Source organism: Macaca mulatta, chromosome 3 (genome assembly GCF_049350105.2).
Source record: "Macaca mulatta isolate MMU2019108-1 chromosome 3, T2T-MMU8v2.0, whole genome shotgun sequence".
In the NCBI taxonomy this organism is placed as follows: domain Eukaryota; kingdom Metazoa; phylum Chordata; class Mammalia; order Primates; family Cercopithecidae; genus Macaca; species Macaca mulatta.
The window spans coordinates 169,409,133-169,426,394 of record NC_133408.1 but is presented as its reverse complement, the minus strand read 5'-3'; the positions used below and the strand labels follow the sequence as shown (position 1 = coordinate 169,426,394).

Below are 17,262 nucleotides of genomic sequence, written 5' to 3'. Positions count from 1 at the left end.
GAAATAAGGGTGTAAGGTGTTGTGCACAGTAAAATGCTAGTAGCCATTTAGTAATTGATAGCGGTAACTTACTATTTTTTGGAGACAGAGTCTTGCCCTGTAACCCAGGCTGGAGTGCAGTGGCATGATCATGGCAGTCTCAACCTCTTAGGGGCCAGTGAACCTCCCACCTCAGCCTCCTGAGTAGCTGGGACCACCAAATCAGGCTGATTTTTATATTTTTTGTAGAGATGGGGTTTCACCATGTTGCCCAGGCTGGTCTCAAACTTCTGGATTCAAGCGATCCACCTGCCTTGGCCTCCTAAAGTGTATTAAGTTTCTTAAAGGGTAGATAAATTCAGAAGTTTCAGTTGAGACCCAGTAAACTTAAATTTCACTAACAATTTTATTTGCCAAGTGCATTAAATTTTGGGGGAACTTCCCAAATATTAATTAAGCTACTTAAAAAATAACTGAATGCTCTTATACCCTCCACTTTCATCCATTCCAGGTCACAAGAAAAGTGTTTCATCGGGGACGGGTGCAGTGGCTCACGCCTGTAATCCCAGCACTTTGGGAGGCCGAGGCCGGTGGATCACTTGAGGTCAGGAGTTCAAGACCAGCCTGGCCAACAGGGTGAAACCCCATCTCTATTATAAATACAAAAAAATTAGCTGGGTGTGGTGGGCGCCTGTAATCCTAGCTACTAAGGAGGCTGAAGCAGGAGAATTGCTTGAACTCGGGAGGCAGAGGTTGCAGTGAGCTGAGATCATGCCACTGCACTCCAGCCTGGGTGACAGAGTAATGAGGCTCCATCTCAAAAAAAAAAAAGCGTATCATCAAGTCATGTTTTTCTAGGCAGATTCTGGCACCAGCCAGCCTGCCCGCCCAAGTTTGTATCTTTGCTCTGCCTCTTACCAGCAGTGTGAACTGGGCTCAGTTGTTTAACTTAACCTCTCTGAATTTCAGTTTGCTCATCTATAAAACGGGGATAATAGTATTTTGTGAAGGTTAAATAAGTTAATATATAGGTAAATCTTTTAATACAGTACAAGGCATATTGTAAGGGCTAAGTGTTCACTGTTATCACTGCTACCATACACTGTGTAGACAGACCATAGTTCTCAGAAGCAAGCTAGCAAAGCTTGAGCCCTGGACAGGGCTCAGGGCCCAGGCCTATTCCTGCCTCCCAAGGAGGCTCTAGGTTCTCAGGGGACCTCGGCTCCCCTCTGCAGATGACTGTTATCCCTTCTTCCTCCTTTCCCCGCTATACACTCCAGGCCACCAATACTCAACAAATGTTTGGTAGCAGCCCAGTGGTTTTCAGGAGGGAGAAATTCAAATTCAGAGGGGCTTGGGGACTAAGAGGAAACCCACGCTGAAAGCGATTTCAGTCGGAGCCCAGTCCCGGAGCCCCGCCTCCCCTCTCTATTGTACCTCTTCCTCCATGCTGCCGCCAGCATCCGGAGTGATCTCCAAGAGCTGCCTCCGGGAGTAAACAGCAGAGACCGGGTGGGAGTGCAGGGATGGGGCATCTGAAGCCCCAGTTGTGATGACCTAGGTGCCGCCAGCCCGCTGAGGTGGAGAGAGAGGGAAAACACGGGCTCTACTCCCTCACCCCACGTTGCTTCTGCTCCAAATAATTAAGCTTCAGTTTCCTCCCTGATGAGTTTTGGTGCTGACACCAAAAGGAAATACCATGAACCTGGTACGACTCTGCCATGCCCAGAGCTCAAGCTTCGGAGGCATTACTGAGAGTGGGAGAGAGCCTTGCTTGGGCCTGAGTGAGGCCCAGGGCAAGGAACCCCTCCTCTGCTCTGCCCTACCGATTCTCCTCAGCTAATTTGTTCAAGTTCGCATAATGCCAGTAGTCACCTGTGTCACCAGTGGGCCTTCGCAGATGCAAGACTTAAAGCCAGTAATCTTAGACCAGTCTCCTGGTTTCTGTGAGCACCAGATCCTTGTGTGGAGCCTAGATGATAAACTACTTAACAGAGGACCTTTGAGGGGCTCAAACGTGGTAACAGAGCTCATTCTGCACTAGTGCTGTGTCCAGATGGTGCCTCATCACCTTGGACTGCAGCGCTTGGTTTATGTAGAGGTCTCCTCCTCTCTCCTTGTGTCTCACAGGCCACTACCACGCTTCATTCACCTGGCACATGACAGGCATTCACGGAGTTAAATGCAGCTGACCCTCAGGTCAGGTCTGGTCTACAGATGTGTTTTATTTTGCCTGCAGAGTATGTAAATTATTTGTTGCAATCACATTTCATACAAAAATCTGGATTCCCCAGATTCTCTGGACAATTTTGAAGATGGGGCATTAGGGTCCATCTTCAGCACCTAGGACAGGCTGCCCCATTTAGATAGATGCTGTCCACTCTGCCTGTCCCCATCACTCCCTCCTCTCACACGGGAATTGCCTCGGCTTCCCTTATTGATTTGACCTCCCTGGTCCCTGCAGACAGTGGAGTTAGCAGCTCCTGTTGGGTGACTTAGGCAGGAATGGAAGGGAAGGTCTCCATCGGCCCCACCAAAACCAGTTGTCAATACGTGCCTGTGGCAAAGGCAGCATCTGAGGCTTGCCAGGCAAACAGCAGCTAGAAGGCGCCTCTGGAGAGGCCCTTGGTCAGCAGGTATTCTAGACAACCCAGCTAGTTCATGGTAGTCAATAGCACAGATGTGTGGTTGATGAGGCTGCATTCAATCCTTTTTCTAGTCCATTCTCTCTGGTGAAAAATAGGCGAGGGTATGCCATGTGTGCAAGAAGAAGGGGGAAAGGTAGGCAGTTGGCTTCACCGAACCATTATCAGACATCAAGGAAAAGGCTTCTTGGCCTTCCCATCCAAGCATTCTAATCATGATCACCAAGAAAGCGGCCAAGACACCCAACAATATAAAGGAAGGGGTGGTGGGGGTGGCAGCAGGTCATTCCAGGCTGAGGCTAGGGTATGCACAAGGGTGGAGGTGCAGCCCACTGGGGTCTAGGAAGGTCCTAAGGATGGGGCAGGAGGAACAGCTGGAGAGATGACAGATGCCACGTTAAGAGAGTAAGCCGTGTGAGAAACCAGGGAGTGAGGATGCAGGGGAACAACTCATGGCTTGAGGCTTCTGCTTGGAGAAAGACAATTCACTTTAATAGTAATTCCCAAGATGGAGAGGCACCATCACTTACCCTCATTTTTTTTTTTTTTTTTGAGATGGAATCTTGCTCTGTTGCCCAGGCTGGAGTGCAGTGGTGCAATCTCGGCTCACTGCAACCTCTGCCTCCTGGATTCAAGCGATTCTCCTGCCTCAGCCTCCTGAGTAGCCGGGATTACAGGCGCCCGCCACCATGCCCAGCTAATTTTTGTATTTTTAATAGAGACAAGGTTTCACTATGTTGGCCAGGCTGGTCTGGAACTCCTGACCTTAAGTGATCCACTCACCTTGGCCTCACGAAGTGCTGGGATTACAGGTGTGAGCCACCACGCCTGGCCTAGGATTTTTTAAATTAGATTTTTCTCCCAGAACATCAGTGTAAGAAAACAAGTTATATATGAAATGTATGAAACACAGCTGGTCTGGTGATGAGGCTCGCAGGGGGCTCTGGGCAATCTTCAGTGTCTTCTTTACGGAGGTCCCCAGCGTCAGAGTGGCACAGGTCGGAGACCACTGATCTCAAGGAGGACTACATTTTAGAAAGTAGAACAAGCTGCCCCAAGATGGAGTTCCTTTTGCCTAAGAAGCCAGGTGCTCCTATAGAGACGAACAATTCCACTTCCCGTTGCCACATTTTGAACTATTTATTGAATGAGGCAGTCAAAGACAGAATGGGAAACAACACAGAATCCATGCTCGGCTACTGGGGTTTTGCTTTTTTCTTCGTCTTGGCAACTTCTCAAACTATTTGGAGGTTACTTCACCACAAAGGAACATGGACTTTAAAGTCCCTGGACAACTTCACAATGACGATAAAAAATAATAATTAAAAAAATAACACATTGTAGAACTAGGACTATTTATATGTAAATTTCCCTCCCCTCCCCCCATTACGTACAGAAAAGAACATATAAAGAACATTAGATAGTTTTATATAAAACAAGCAAATACAAGAATCTGAAACTTCTCTCAAAGGTTGAGCAAGACGTGGAGAATCTTTTAATGTCGCATTAAAAAAACACATTAAATACACTATCACACACGTGGGGAGAGCTGGGAGGAGGGAGGAGGAGCTGTTCCTGTACTCAAGGAGCAGAGATTTGACCTGTCGAAAAGTCAGGTGAATTCAGCCACGGGAGACTCAGGGCTTGCAGCTGAGAAAGACAGAGTTAACGGTTATCAAGAACACCCAGTCAGTCAACACCCCCGAAGAGGCAAGCTGCTCCCAGCCTGGGCCTCCAGGAATATGGGCCTCCAGGAGTCCCTTCTGAAGCAGGGCCTGATCCAGGAACACAGCAAACACCCTCAGCCGTTTTCTATGGCCAGGTGTCCCTTCTTCCCTTCCGTGTACTGACCAGGCCCAACCAAGCTTAGCTTCCAAGATCACACAAGATCGTGGACGTTCGGGGTGCTGTGGCCACAGACCAGGTGTCCCTTCCTGTTCGTTCCAGCGCCTCCTCTGTGAAGCTACAGACAGCTAGAGAAAATTGCTCCCACAGGTGTATCCTGGTCTAGGAAGATTTTCCTTTCCTTCCTTTCCCTTCCAACCCCTCCAACCCCCTTCCCATCCCCTCCCCTACCATGCACGCACACATACAAGCACACTTAACACGCACACACTCCTCAAACCCCTAATACTTCTGTTACCTTCAGTTCATATATACGAGCAATTCAGGACTGACCTTAAAACCAGAGCAACATTTTAATAGTCATGAGATCAAGAAGGATTCCTGGGAAGGAGAGGAGATGGGAGGCTGAGGCCCGGGAGCTTTCGAGACATTCATCTGCCTGTGGCAAGGTCAGCACCTGGGCCAGCCCGAGGAGCGTCTCAGCTGGCAGACCACGCAGCCCCTGGACCTTGCAAACACATCTCTGACCCACCCCATGCTGGAGCCTCTTTCCTCAGGCGAGTCCAGCACGGAGAGTTCTGTGTGGCCACTGGGAGGCAGCTTTGGTGAAGGGCATGGTCACCTCCGCCTGAGTTTGTCAGTAGCTCAACGCATGACCCTGGTATGAACAAAAACTGGGTGACTGTGTCTGGCCACGTACCCTACCACCCACTAAACTGGGTGAATTATTGTTTCCACAGCTCACCTTGATTTCATACAGATAATTCCATGCGGGTTTCATACATATATATATATGTATATATATACTTTATATATATGTAAATGTGTATGTCCATATGTACACATATACATATATTCACACTCACACATACACACACATAAGTATACACACACATTTCCGCAGAAAGAAGTCCTGCCACAATTTGGCTTTTTGGGACAGTGAAATTGACAACGCAGTTTCTTACTCCACCAATCCCAGAAAATCAAGAGTGGTGCTTTAAAAAATGCAATTCCAAAATCCGCTGCCTTTCTTCCTTTTAAAAAAAAAAAGGTTAACAAAACTTTTCTTCCAAAGTCGAGAGACTTAATTCCATTTGATTGCACCTCTGCAAACGTGTAAAAAATTTTGAAGTAGACTAGAAAACGATGCCATAATATGGCTGTATGTCACTGTTCCAATGTCACCACCTCCACAGCTTGGCCGTCCATGGTGACTGCGCTGTCTGATATCCTGGTGGTCACAGGGGCCATGGCCACCTGCACTGGTCCGTTGCCCTGGGCGAGGCTGGTCACCACAGTCTGGTACATGCTCACAGGGATCTGGACCAGGCCTGGAGAGACAAAGAGAAGACCGTTAGTGGGGCTCAGGCTCAAGTTCCCAGATGCTGGCTCAACGGGGGCATCCAGCTCTTGCCTTTGAGGTATTGTGGTCACCAACCCCAGGTGATCACATACCCATGGCCCAGGCACAAAGACATCCCTTTCCCACCCATTAAAATTTTTTTCATTAATTTTAAGATTTATAATTGATATATAATAACTGTTCATGTTTATGGGGTACAATGTGATGTTTCAATACATGTATACATTGTAGAATAATCAAATCGAGATAATTACCATATTAATCTCTTTAAAGATTTATCTTTCATTGTGGTGACAACATTCAAAATCTAGCTGTCTTGAAATATAGACCTCATTGTTACTCACTACAGTCACCCTACTGTGTAACTGAACACCAGAAGTTTTATTCTTCCTTTGCACCTGCTGGCCAACCTCTCCTGCCCCCGTCCCCAACCATTCCCGACTCTGGTAACTATTATTCTACTCTCTACTTCTATGAAATCAACTTTTTTCCATTTTAACTTTTATTTTTTATTTTTATTTTTTAAAGAGACAGGGTCTGGCTCTGTAGCCTAGGCTGGAGGACAGTGGCGTGACCACAGGTCACTGCAGCCTCGAACTCCTGGATTCAAGTGATCCTCTCACCTCGGTCTCCTGAGTAGCTGGAACCACAGGCATGTGCCACCATGCCTGGCTAATATAATTTTTTTTTTTGAGATGGAGTCTTGCTATGTTGCCCAGGCTGGTCTTGAACTCGTGGCCTCAAGCGATCCTCCCATCTTGGCCTCCTGAATAGCTGGGATTATAGGCGCAAACCACCAAGCCTGGCCATTTTAATTTTTTAAAAACAGACTATCAGGAAAGAAAAGTTTGGAGGAATTGTGGAAACATGCCTTAGGGTAGGGCCTCCCCAGCTTGCCGTGAGAGGGCCCTGCCTGCCTCTGCATCTAGGAAGCACAGGCCTGTCAGGTGTGAAATGTCCCCGGCCTGTCTTCTCCCTCTCAGAACAGGCCACCATTACTTTTCTTTGATATTTGGCTACACTGCCTTTTTCAACCCTCTTTCTGCCTATGCTCAAGTCTCTCTCAGCCTGAAAAGAAAAAACTTGTCCCTCTCCTATCCTGTCTTCTGGCCACTGCTCCATCTATGTGCCTTCCTTCATAGTCAAGCTTATTTTATTTATTTATTTATTTATTTATTTATTTATTTATTTATTTATTTATTTTTAAAGCCTAGGTCACTTGTTTCCTGAGTTTTAGATTTCACACACCAGTAAAATGCAAAAACACATTTTGGTGTCAACTTAAAAAAAAAAAAAAAGACCCCATCTACTCCCTAATATCACTATTATTTCAGAGTAGAAAGGATGGCTTAAAGGAAGAAGCACATAACCTCCATAAAGGTAGTCCAGCCTAAAAAGGGAAAGCTGATAACTTAATATATTAAAAAAAAGGATTCCCAGTAAGGCAGTAACTAATCTATACATCAATCTCTCTTCCTTCTGAAACTACAATTACAGTGAACGAGGAAAAAAGGATATAAATGAGGGATGTCAACATTTTTTTGGAAGATGCAAAGCAAATGTGAAATGGTTCTGATTTATCAGAGAAGTGGAAGGGGCAACTCCTATGCTCACACAGGGCTCAGGACGTAGAGGCCTAGCTACTGCAGAAAGGGATGAGGCCAAAAATGAGAATGAGTGGGAAGTTTGAATTTAATTGATTAGACCAACCCCAACATCTAGACCTAAAGACCTTTGCTGACTGGGCCTCTGAGGTTCACCCACTCTATTGAAAAACTGACCCAGAGAGACCCCTTTTAGTTCTTTTTGACATTTAAATCATAGGGTACTTTGATGAAGATAAAAATTAATTTAAAAAAGGGTTGTCAAAATATTTTCTAATGCAAAAAATCAAATATAAGATTTTATTTTCCAATGTTAAATTGTAATGTAACTGTTTTCTAGGAGCAAGTTCTGCCAGTTTAGGGAAAAGGGATAAGCATTCGACGATGCAATGAGACTTCATGACGTGAGACTTGCTGTTCGGGTGACAGATCACTAGAAACCCTGGCTCCTCTGGTGTGCCCTCACACAAATGGAAGACGTGGCCAGTCGCCCCCACACTTGCAATGCAGACCTGAAAGGAGGAGGAGAGAGGCCAGCCTCTATGTACACATGGGCATGGGGGAAAGCAGGCTGAAGGGCCAGACCTTGGCCTACAAAACTGTGGGCTTCAATTTCTTTCAACTAAACCTTTGCAAATGGCTCTTAACTGTCTTTAATCAGTCCCTCTTTCAGTTCACCGCTTCCCAGTCACTCAAATTATCTTTATTATTATTTTTTTATTTTTTAAATAGTGATGAGGTCTCACTATGTTGCCCAAGTTGGTCTCGAACTCCTGAGCTCAAGTGATCCTCCTGCCTCAGCTTTCCAAAGTGCTAGGATTGCAGGCATGAGCCGCCACACCCAGCCAAATTATCTTTCCATAATGTGTTACTCTCCTCATCTCAAACATTTAAATTCCATGGTTTTAAAAAGGTTTCCAAAGCTTATAATAAAGCTCAAATGATTTAGCATGGTCTTCAAGGCCTCTCATGATTTGCCCTGGTCCATCTTTCCAGTCTCATCTCCCTCACTCTGTCACAGGTGCCCTGTGCTCTAGGTGCCCCCCACCCCCAGACTACTCTCAGATCCCCCAATCTATCAGCCACACTCTTTTGGGCCTGTGCTCAGGTTATTCATGAGATAGACTTATCCCACACTCCTTCCCTTTACACTGGGGTCAGCTTTCCCTCCTTGTGGAACCTGCCCCATCCCAGCCTCATCAATGCTGGAGCAGCCTCCTCTGGATTCTCAGGAGGCCCAGGGACAGCCATGGATAAGCCGGCTGGGCCAGTTGACGCATGTCTGCAACAGGCCTTCCCACTTGACAGAGGATTCTTTCAAGATCAGGCCTGGCTCTGTCTTATTTCATGTTCCTCATAGTATGAAGTACAAAGTGTGCCACAAGTTGCTATCAGCATAGCCTCAAGGGCCATGTACTGCCGGCCTCAACCAGTGTGCAGCTGGGCCCTCTCCCCAGCGTCTAGATTCAAGGCATGGGCCTGAGTATATATATGTGAAGACCGTACAACCCCGTCAGTCCCCTGCCTCCTCCCAGTGTATCATGATCATGCTCTCCTCTGGTCAAACAGGCAAAGTTAATGAAATCACCCAAAATGCCCAGTGGCAAAGCCAAGACACCTGTGTACTCCTCCAGGGAACCCACGTGCTGGCAAGTAGCAAGCAAAACCAGAAGCAAAGGTCAGCTTCATTTCACTGCTCTTGCCTCTGGGCTCCATTCAGTTCCAAAAGCTCCAGGCTTGGGGAACAAGTCTGCTGTGCAAACACAGTGACTACAGTGTACAGGGAGATCTTTTCTAACAGCAACCATCTGGGTTAGGGCTGGTGTGAACACAAACTAAAAGAATTGCCAAAGTTGAATTTCTTTCACCCTGGCTGTGATGTGTTTGGGTTTCCTGTGATGTGGGCCCATGCCCAGTTGGTAAAATAGTTTTTATAGTATCACGGAAGATTTTCCCCAGAATAAAATGAAGCAAGGTTCTAATGCAAAAATCTTATCTATTGGGTGATACTGCCATCATCAGAATGATCTTCTGAATATCTGACCTGATCTTGCTGTTCTTCACAATTCTTCAGTGGTTTCTAGTGGCTCACGGGATATCAAGTCCAAACCCCTTTGCAGGTATTTAAACTCTTCACGTCGGCCACTGTTGTTCGGTTAAGCCTGGTGATCCACTAATCCCCACTCACTTCACACGCCAGCCAGATGAACTACTTGACTGAGGTTCTCCAAGCACACACCTCCATGGCTTGTGCCTGGAGGGGGCTCCTCCCCTTCCTCCGAGAGCTAGCCCCAGCCTCTCTCCTCCCCATCTTGGGTCCTCTTCTCCCATGCTCCTCCTCGGCATTCTGTACAGGCTCCTTGGAGGCAGTGGCCTCATTCATCCTCACTGCTTGCATGTCTTGTCCCCAAGGAGATTGTAGATTCCTTAAGGGAGGGATTAAGTCTCCATCTTTGAGTGGCCAGCAGTCAGCAGGTGCTGGAATGTTTTCTACTACCATGAATGAAACCTGCCTTCTAAGATTTAACATGTGTCCCTTTTAGGGACTGCGTGATTAAGGTGGGTGAGCCTTAGGGTGATGAGGCTGTTTTGGAACAAGAGCTTCCAGCCAAGAAAAAAAGCAACTTAAAAAATACTACATTCAAGACTCATCCAAATAAAGCTGGTTTTGAAAGATTCCATCTTCTGTACTCCACCCCAGACAGGGAAGAAGCACATTTGGCCATACCTGGGTGAGGACATGGTCCCCACCCAGAGCTCCCAGGGATGAGTAACTGGTGAGGACAGCCACACACCTTAGAAGCCCAGGAGAGGGAGGCCATAATGGGAGTCATTTCATAAACTTGCATGCCTTGGAACCCCAATTCCGCTATTTTCTACACAGTTTCTGTCTACTGCCACCTTAAATAAATGCATGACCATCCCACTGTAGGGATTTTAAGACCTCTCTCTCTCTCACACAGCCATTTTGACATGGGATTAGATTAAATCGCCTCAGTGTCTCTGACCTAGCAGCCTTCATGTCCCTGGCAAGGGAAAGGGGGAGGGGCTGGAGGCCTGGAAGCCCAGCGTGCACTAAGTCGGGCAGCTGCCCTTGGAAGAGAGATGATTAAATGCTGAGGTACAGTAATCAGGCTGGGACTGTCCCCGCATCTGCTCAGCCTGCCCCTGATTAGCCCTAATCTAGAGGCGCATGTTAATCCAAGCTTGTATTCTGGGTCATTTCAATTGATTAAGCAACAGGAAGCCCTTCGTGTTCTACTTTAAGGGGTGGAAGCACTCCTTTTTCTTTCTCACAGGGCCCCTGTAGAGTCCTAGTAATGAGACCCTTGGCCTCAGTACAGCCCCTTTCCGAGCCCTCTCACCCCTGCTGCATGTCACTTGACTTCTGCTGAGACCCTAGAGAAGTCACAGGGCAGGGCTCCTTCCCTTTCACGAGTCAGAGCCAGAACCAGGGGCTCATCATAAAGGCACATACTTCTAAGGTCCTGAAGATTTTAGTATTTCAGAGCTACACACAACCCTAGAGTTCACTCAGTTTAGTAAATACAACCCGTCTTTTTTTTTTTTTTTAACTCAAAAGTAAACATAAAAATTTTATATATAAAAAAAAAACCCTCAACACAGATCAAAGGAGGGCTGATTTTGTTCCCCAAATGACTGAGTTTATGGTAAAGTCAGGGGCCCAGGCCTTTGATTTGGGAGTTTTCCCATATATTAGAATGTCCTTAACACTTAACACTAGGGCCAGGAAGGACCTAGAAGGGAGAGAGAGGACTGTCCTCTTTGGGCCCCCTGCTGCTTTTCTTCTCAAGCTTCATGGTAAAGTTTATAGAATTGGTCAAAATGGAAAAAAGGTCAAAGGTGACTCAGAAAGTTCAGGTGCCAACACAAAGATTTCCTCATCAAGCAGCAGTCGAACCCAAATCTCTGGAAGAACTGGCTGCAGGACCACGTTTCCCTGTCAAGGACAATGAGGCCTGACATGGCTCTATTTTTTTTTTTTTTTTTTTTAATGAATATCATTCTTGAGCCAAAATGGGGGAAACATGCTTTTCCCAAGTCTCCACTCTTCCCAAATAAATGGCAATAACATTCTTCTAGTTGCTCAGGCCAAAAGCTCTGAAGTCATCCTTGACTTCACATTCAACGCACCAGCTGATTCTCTCCCTTCAAATACAGACCCCAAATTCAACACTTTTCCTCCTGCCTCCCTGGATAAACACTACCATCTCTTGCCTTCCTTTGTAATCACGCTACTTTAGCACTTGCCAGAGGGATCTTTTAAAACTTCCATACAAAGTGATGCCTCTCAAATCACATTACATGGGTGGCAGATTATGACATCTACTCATAAGCCTGGCCTTGCACGCTGCAAAACAAGGGGCCATGGTGGTCTGTCTCTGATGGTGGCACCAGGGGAGCACTGTGGTAGACCATGGGCGCCAATGAGAGTTGCTTTAAAGGTTAGGGTCACAGCCTTGCACACTCTGGATTTATCATTCATGAGCCAATCTACTCTCTTCCAGATCTCTCCTGGGGCAATGAGTTTCATCACTTGCCTATTGTGTAATGGAATTTACACACATACACATATGTGCATGTATATGTGGAATTGGAATTTATTTTATTTGAGGGAATTTATTTTTCCCAAGGCTAACTTCTTTCAGTATTCAGTATTATTGGATGAATAAGTATATATATCATGGTTAACATCTTAAAATATTGTTTGGCAAAAGCAATCCCATAAAAAAATTACTTTGCTTTCTCCGATCAGGAAAATAAAGTCCAAATAGCTAATAGTTGAAGGAGTTTATGTAGCCTTTCCCGCAAGCACCGTACTCTATCCCCTCATTACAATCACATGTGTCCCCTGGATGCCATGTGAACTTCCTCAGGCAGGTCCTTCTGTCTGGAATTAGGCCCTGCCAGTCTCAGGCCAGTTTTTCTGGCGGTTTCCACATGGTTCATGGGGTTGCCTCTGAGGGGACAGCCCATCTGGTTTCTCCCTCCTGTGACTTTATTGCCGCCACTATTCATTTGGCTCAGGTATGTGCTGACCTGTTCCCAAGGAGTTGCTGCTGTTCTTTTTATAAATCTGCACGCTTGCATTGTTGGCAGGACTTTTTTTTTTTTTTTTTGAGACGGAGTCTTGCTCTGTTGCCCAGGCTGGAGTGCAGTGGCATGATCTCAGCTCACTGCAACCTCTGCCTCCCAGGTTCAAGAGATTCTCCTGCCTCAGCCTCCCGAGTAGCTGGGATTACAGGTGCGCACCACTATGCCTGGCTAATTCTTGTATTTTTAGTAGAGATGGGGTTTCACCATGTTGGTCAGGCTGGTCTTGAACTCCTGACCTGGTGATTCACCTGCCTCGGCCTCCCAAAGTGCTGGGATTATAGGCGTGAGCCACTACGCCCGGCCGAGGACTGTCTTTTAATGCTGAGCAACTTGAACACAGGAGGTGCTCAATAATTGGATACGATATGAAAATGAATCATTGATCATACTCTTCATGATTTTCAGAACCCTTTAGTCTTGCCCTCCACAGACTGAACAGCCTTAACGCCTTTTACTGTGATCCAGAATGAAGTCGAATTTTCTCCACAACCACATTCTCATGGTGCTGTAGGATCAGGTGCATTTTATGTGAGAAAAAGTAGGCTGTTTGTTTCCATTAAAGGCTTCGCAGTCAGAAAGACCTACATCTGAATCTTGGTTCTGCTGTTCAATGGCTTATGAGCCTGTTTCCTCATATGTAAAATGGTGATCACTCATCTTACAGGGCTGCTGAACTAGATGGGATGACACATTAAAATCTATTACAGTGCTTGGCACATAGTAGGTATATAATAAACGCCACTGCTTTTGAAAGATGACTCTGAGTACGAAGTTTGATGAAGTCTGGCTGGGGTCACAGATGTTAGACTAAAGCTCTCGGGAAACAGAAAGAAAAGCAGAGACAACACAGGTCTCCTTTCAGCAGTGATTTTCTCCTGCCAGGAAGCACATCATTCGCCAAAGGCCTTCAAAGATGTAAAGATTAAAGATAAAAGCCATGAAATCAGGGCAGATGGACTGGCAGGCGGCTTCCCTTCTGAAACACAGCGATGGTCAGAACTGGCACTGCACATGACGTAGATGAAGCAGTTGCTAATCGAGTGCATTTGTCAATAAGCAACCAGGCGAAACCACTCCTCCTAACCAATATTAAGAATGTGAAAAATACGATCAGGGCAGTATGATGTGATGTCATCACCCTGATACGTTTCTGAAGTCCTCCAGAAACTAACAGGCTTTAGCCTAGCAGAGCACAGGACTGCAGGGCTGTCGAAGTTATCCAGCACCATGGCAGGCCCTCCTCCCCTCACCCCACGACAAGATAGAGCAGGACAGACAGCCTGAGGAAGAATGGGCCTTTCATTTGCCCTCACAGTCTGGGAAACCTTTGGGAATTGTTGTTTGCTGTAACTGAATCTTTCAGCCCGAAGGCCTTCCAAGTTGGTCATGGAAATATCTTTAGTTGGGAGAAAAATATTGATGGCTGTTGAGAGAAAAAGAGAGAGCTAAACAAATAATAAACATGACAGTTGGTGGAAGAGAAGTAATTCTTAAAACCCAAAGGAAAATTTACATTATGAAATGCCTTCTTTAGTTTATGAACATGAACGCTAACTATGTACATCAAGGAAATACTGGCCCAAATGGGAACCGGGACCATGATTAGAAAGGAGGGAATACATGAGTAAGAAATGAAATTATGGATTATATTGCTTGAGTTTTTAAGGAGCCAGCAAGGGTATCTATAGGTGTTTCTAGGGGTGACAGGCAGGAAGGAAGTCCTTTAAAAATCTTCCATTTACAGGCCTGGAAAAATATTTACATCAGTGGCTGACGTCTAAGGAAAGCCACTATATGAAGAAAAACAGGCATGGTATGTGCCAGTATAGAAGTGGAAGAAGATAACAGGAAATCAGTAAAGAAGCTAGTCTAGCAGGCAGACATCAGTTAGGCTGACGATACCAAGGACTAGAAGGAAAGAGGACATATGTAGGGCAAGAAGAGGAAGGTCATGAAGAGAATGTCAATATCAAACAAAAAGGAGGTCCAAGTAACCTCATGATAGTAGGGCAAGCGGGGAAGAGAAAAAGCATTTCTTTCCCAGTGGTTCTGTTTCTGTTCTATTAGCTCCTTCTGGGACATTTAATCTCCCTTTTCCGCGTTTCCTAAGTCCAAGGCTTTTGGGTACATTTGGAGGATTTATGGATTAAAATATGTCTTACATCTGGCAAATACGGAATATTCTCATGAAGCCAAGAGCAGCCTCACAGGTGTCTTGGTGCACAGGGTGCTTTTCAGCACCCAGTGTTTTCTTCTCTCTTGTTGGACCATCTCAAGACTAAGAAAAACTGCTTTCTGGAATAACATTCAAAGGAGTGACTCTGGTTGAGACCGGGTCACTCTATCTTTTGCCTGATTTTGCAGACCACCAGGAAGCTTTTCATGCCCCGCATCCCACAGGCCAAATATTAAAACTGAATTCATTTTTACTTTATAAGTAAAGATATCTCAAAACCTATTTTGGAGATATAATATCATGATTTCCTTTTGAAATTACTAGAGATGCCCAGGAGCATTATGAAATCAGGGTTCTGTGTTTCAGTATTCAGAACCACCATGGTTTATTATTTTGAAAATTGAGCTCCCAATGTGGGGATGAACAAGCTAACTGCAAGGCCTGTTGACCCTGCCAAGAAGGCTTTAAACTGAAGACGGCAGGAGAGAAAGCATTCTGCTAAAGCTTGTGGAATATGCCTGTGCTCTGGAGCAGCGGTCCCGAGCATTTTTGGCACCAGGGACTAGTTTCGTGGAAGACAATATTTCCATGGATGGGGGGTTTGAAGGAGATGGTTTGGGGATGAAACTGTTTCACCTCAGATCATCAGTTCACAATAGGGTTCGTGCTCCTATGAGGATCTGATGCCGCTGCCGATCTGACAGGTGGAGCTCAGGTGGTGATGCTCGCTCCCCTGCCACCCACCTCCTGTGGTGCCAGGGGTTGAGGACCCCTGCTCTGGAGGACATGTGATCTGGCTACAGAGAAGGGCAAGGGGTACCCAGTAAATTCCCAGAAGAAATCACTAGGAAGAAGGGTGGGAACAACACTCAGGTTGAGGTGTGTGTGCCAGAGGATGGAGATGCAGAGTCCACCAATACTTTAAAATGGAAAGTGGAACCCAGATGACAAACAGAAGAAGAAGAAGGTCACCAGGAGCCTGCAACAGTCAGGTGCAGAAATGAACAGCAGGTACAATCAGGAGTTACTCAGAGTTAGGAAGGGAGATTTGTTTATTTTTCTGTTATTATTATTTTCAAACTTTTTCTTTTTTTTTTTTCAAACTTTTTATGATGGAAAATGTCAAATAGGTACCAGGAGAGGGAGGAATACAGCGAACTCCCGTGTGCCTGTCATCCAGCCCCTGCCTCTTCTATCTGAGCAGGGATACGCTGAGGCAAGGAAGCTTCCAAAGATGTACTTGTGACTTTTCATCCCCTCACTCAGCATAATCTGTAGAGCACCATTTAGGAAAAAGCCACAGAAAAACTAAAACTTTTTAAGAGCACATAAAGGGCAGAATTAAATTTGTTCTGGGCAGTGAGACACCTGAAAAAAGCAGATCCGTAAGTGGAAATAGACAGTAATGGGGCTTTAGAGTCAGATGGAGAGAAATCTATCCCAATAAACTTCATCAAAGTTCTCTCCTGCTTTTCCTGTCTGAACTGTACTTAGCATAGCCAAATTGTTAATGGGGACAAGTTCTTTATAAATAAAGAATCCCAACTAGAGGTGGGAGGATCACTTGAGGCCAGGAGTTCGAAGCTGTAGTGCGCCATCATCGTGTCTGGGAACAGCCACTGCACTCCAGCCTGGGCAATGTAGTAAGACCCTGTCTCTTAAAAAAAAAAGAATTCCAGCTAATCAATGCAAAGGAAACATTTAACACTAGAAAAATCCGATAATCAATGGTTACTAAAACGATCAGGTGACCGAGTGAGGGGGACTGCACAGAAGAGGAATCCCACCAACCATGCAGGAAGCAGCGCCTGGAATGACAGTCTCACAGTGACTCTATCCTCCAGCTGCTTCCTTCTTTCCCCAAAGATGAACCCACCTGTGGCTTTGTCAGTCAGGATCCACTTGCGACCTGCACGATCTGCCATAAAGAGGCCTGACAATAACACAGAACTGTTAAAAAAAAAAAAAAAAAAAAAAGCACCGGGCAAGATGGGCCACCAGCCCCGCTGCGGCGCTGCAGCTTCCCATGCACATCCGGTGCAGGGTGCACAGCCTCGCTCCTTCCACCCCTGAGGAAAGCCTTCGGCAAGCATGCCAGCACCAAGTGCTAATGTGCACTTAGACCACCAGATTTTAGTTCAGTTGAAGGGAGAGGAGGTCATTTCCCTCATATTTCCCCCTTGCCATTGGAATTTGTGATGTGATTTTCTTGTAGCACTTACCTTCCTAATTATGTCTTCTTTAAGCTAATATGAAAACTAATTTGTATTCCCTAAGTACCCAGCAGCTGGGTCGGGGCGGAGGAGATGGTCCAGGCTTATACTGGCTCGCTCAGAGAAATTGCCCAAGGATTTAAAATGTGTCACGAGTAATCTGCATGACAGATAATCTGTAGGTAACAAGTAAGAGTTGACTATATTCACATTTGCAAAACCAACAGGCCACTTCTGTATCTTAGGACCACTGTGAGGATAAATAACATCATGCTTACATGACTTAAGTTCTTGAGAAAAAAGACACAGTCTAAATTTG

The 17,262-nt window shown here is 45.8% G+C and overlaps 1 protein-coding gene across 14 annotated transcripts in view; it reads right to left on the bottom strand.

The window, feature by feature from the left end:
- Positions 1 to 3,739: 3,739 nt before the first annotated feature.
- NRF1 (nuclear respiratory factor 1) overlaps positions 3,740 to 17,262 on the bottom strand; it is a 148,948-nt gene continuing 135,425 nt past the window's right edge. For 5 of the 14 annotated variants that reach the window (XM_028846291.2, XM_077997315.1, XM_077997318.1 and 2 more), the window contains 2 exons: positions 16,607 to 16,663; positions 5,395 to 5,800 (listed from right to left, as the gene is read on the bottom strand). In XM_028846291.2, coding sequence (XP_028702124.1) covers positions 5,637 to 5,800; positions 16,607 to 16,663 — 221 coding nt within the window. In that variant the 3' untranslated portion in view covers positions 5,395 to 5,636. Of the gene's footprint in view, positions 5,801 to 15,811; positions 16,382 to 16,606; positions 16,681 to 17,262 lie in introns of those variants that run through there. The other 9 variants (XM_077997319.1, XM_077997326.1, XM_028846293.2 and 6 more) reach the window with 4 other exon arrangements.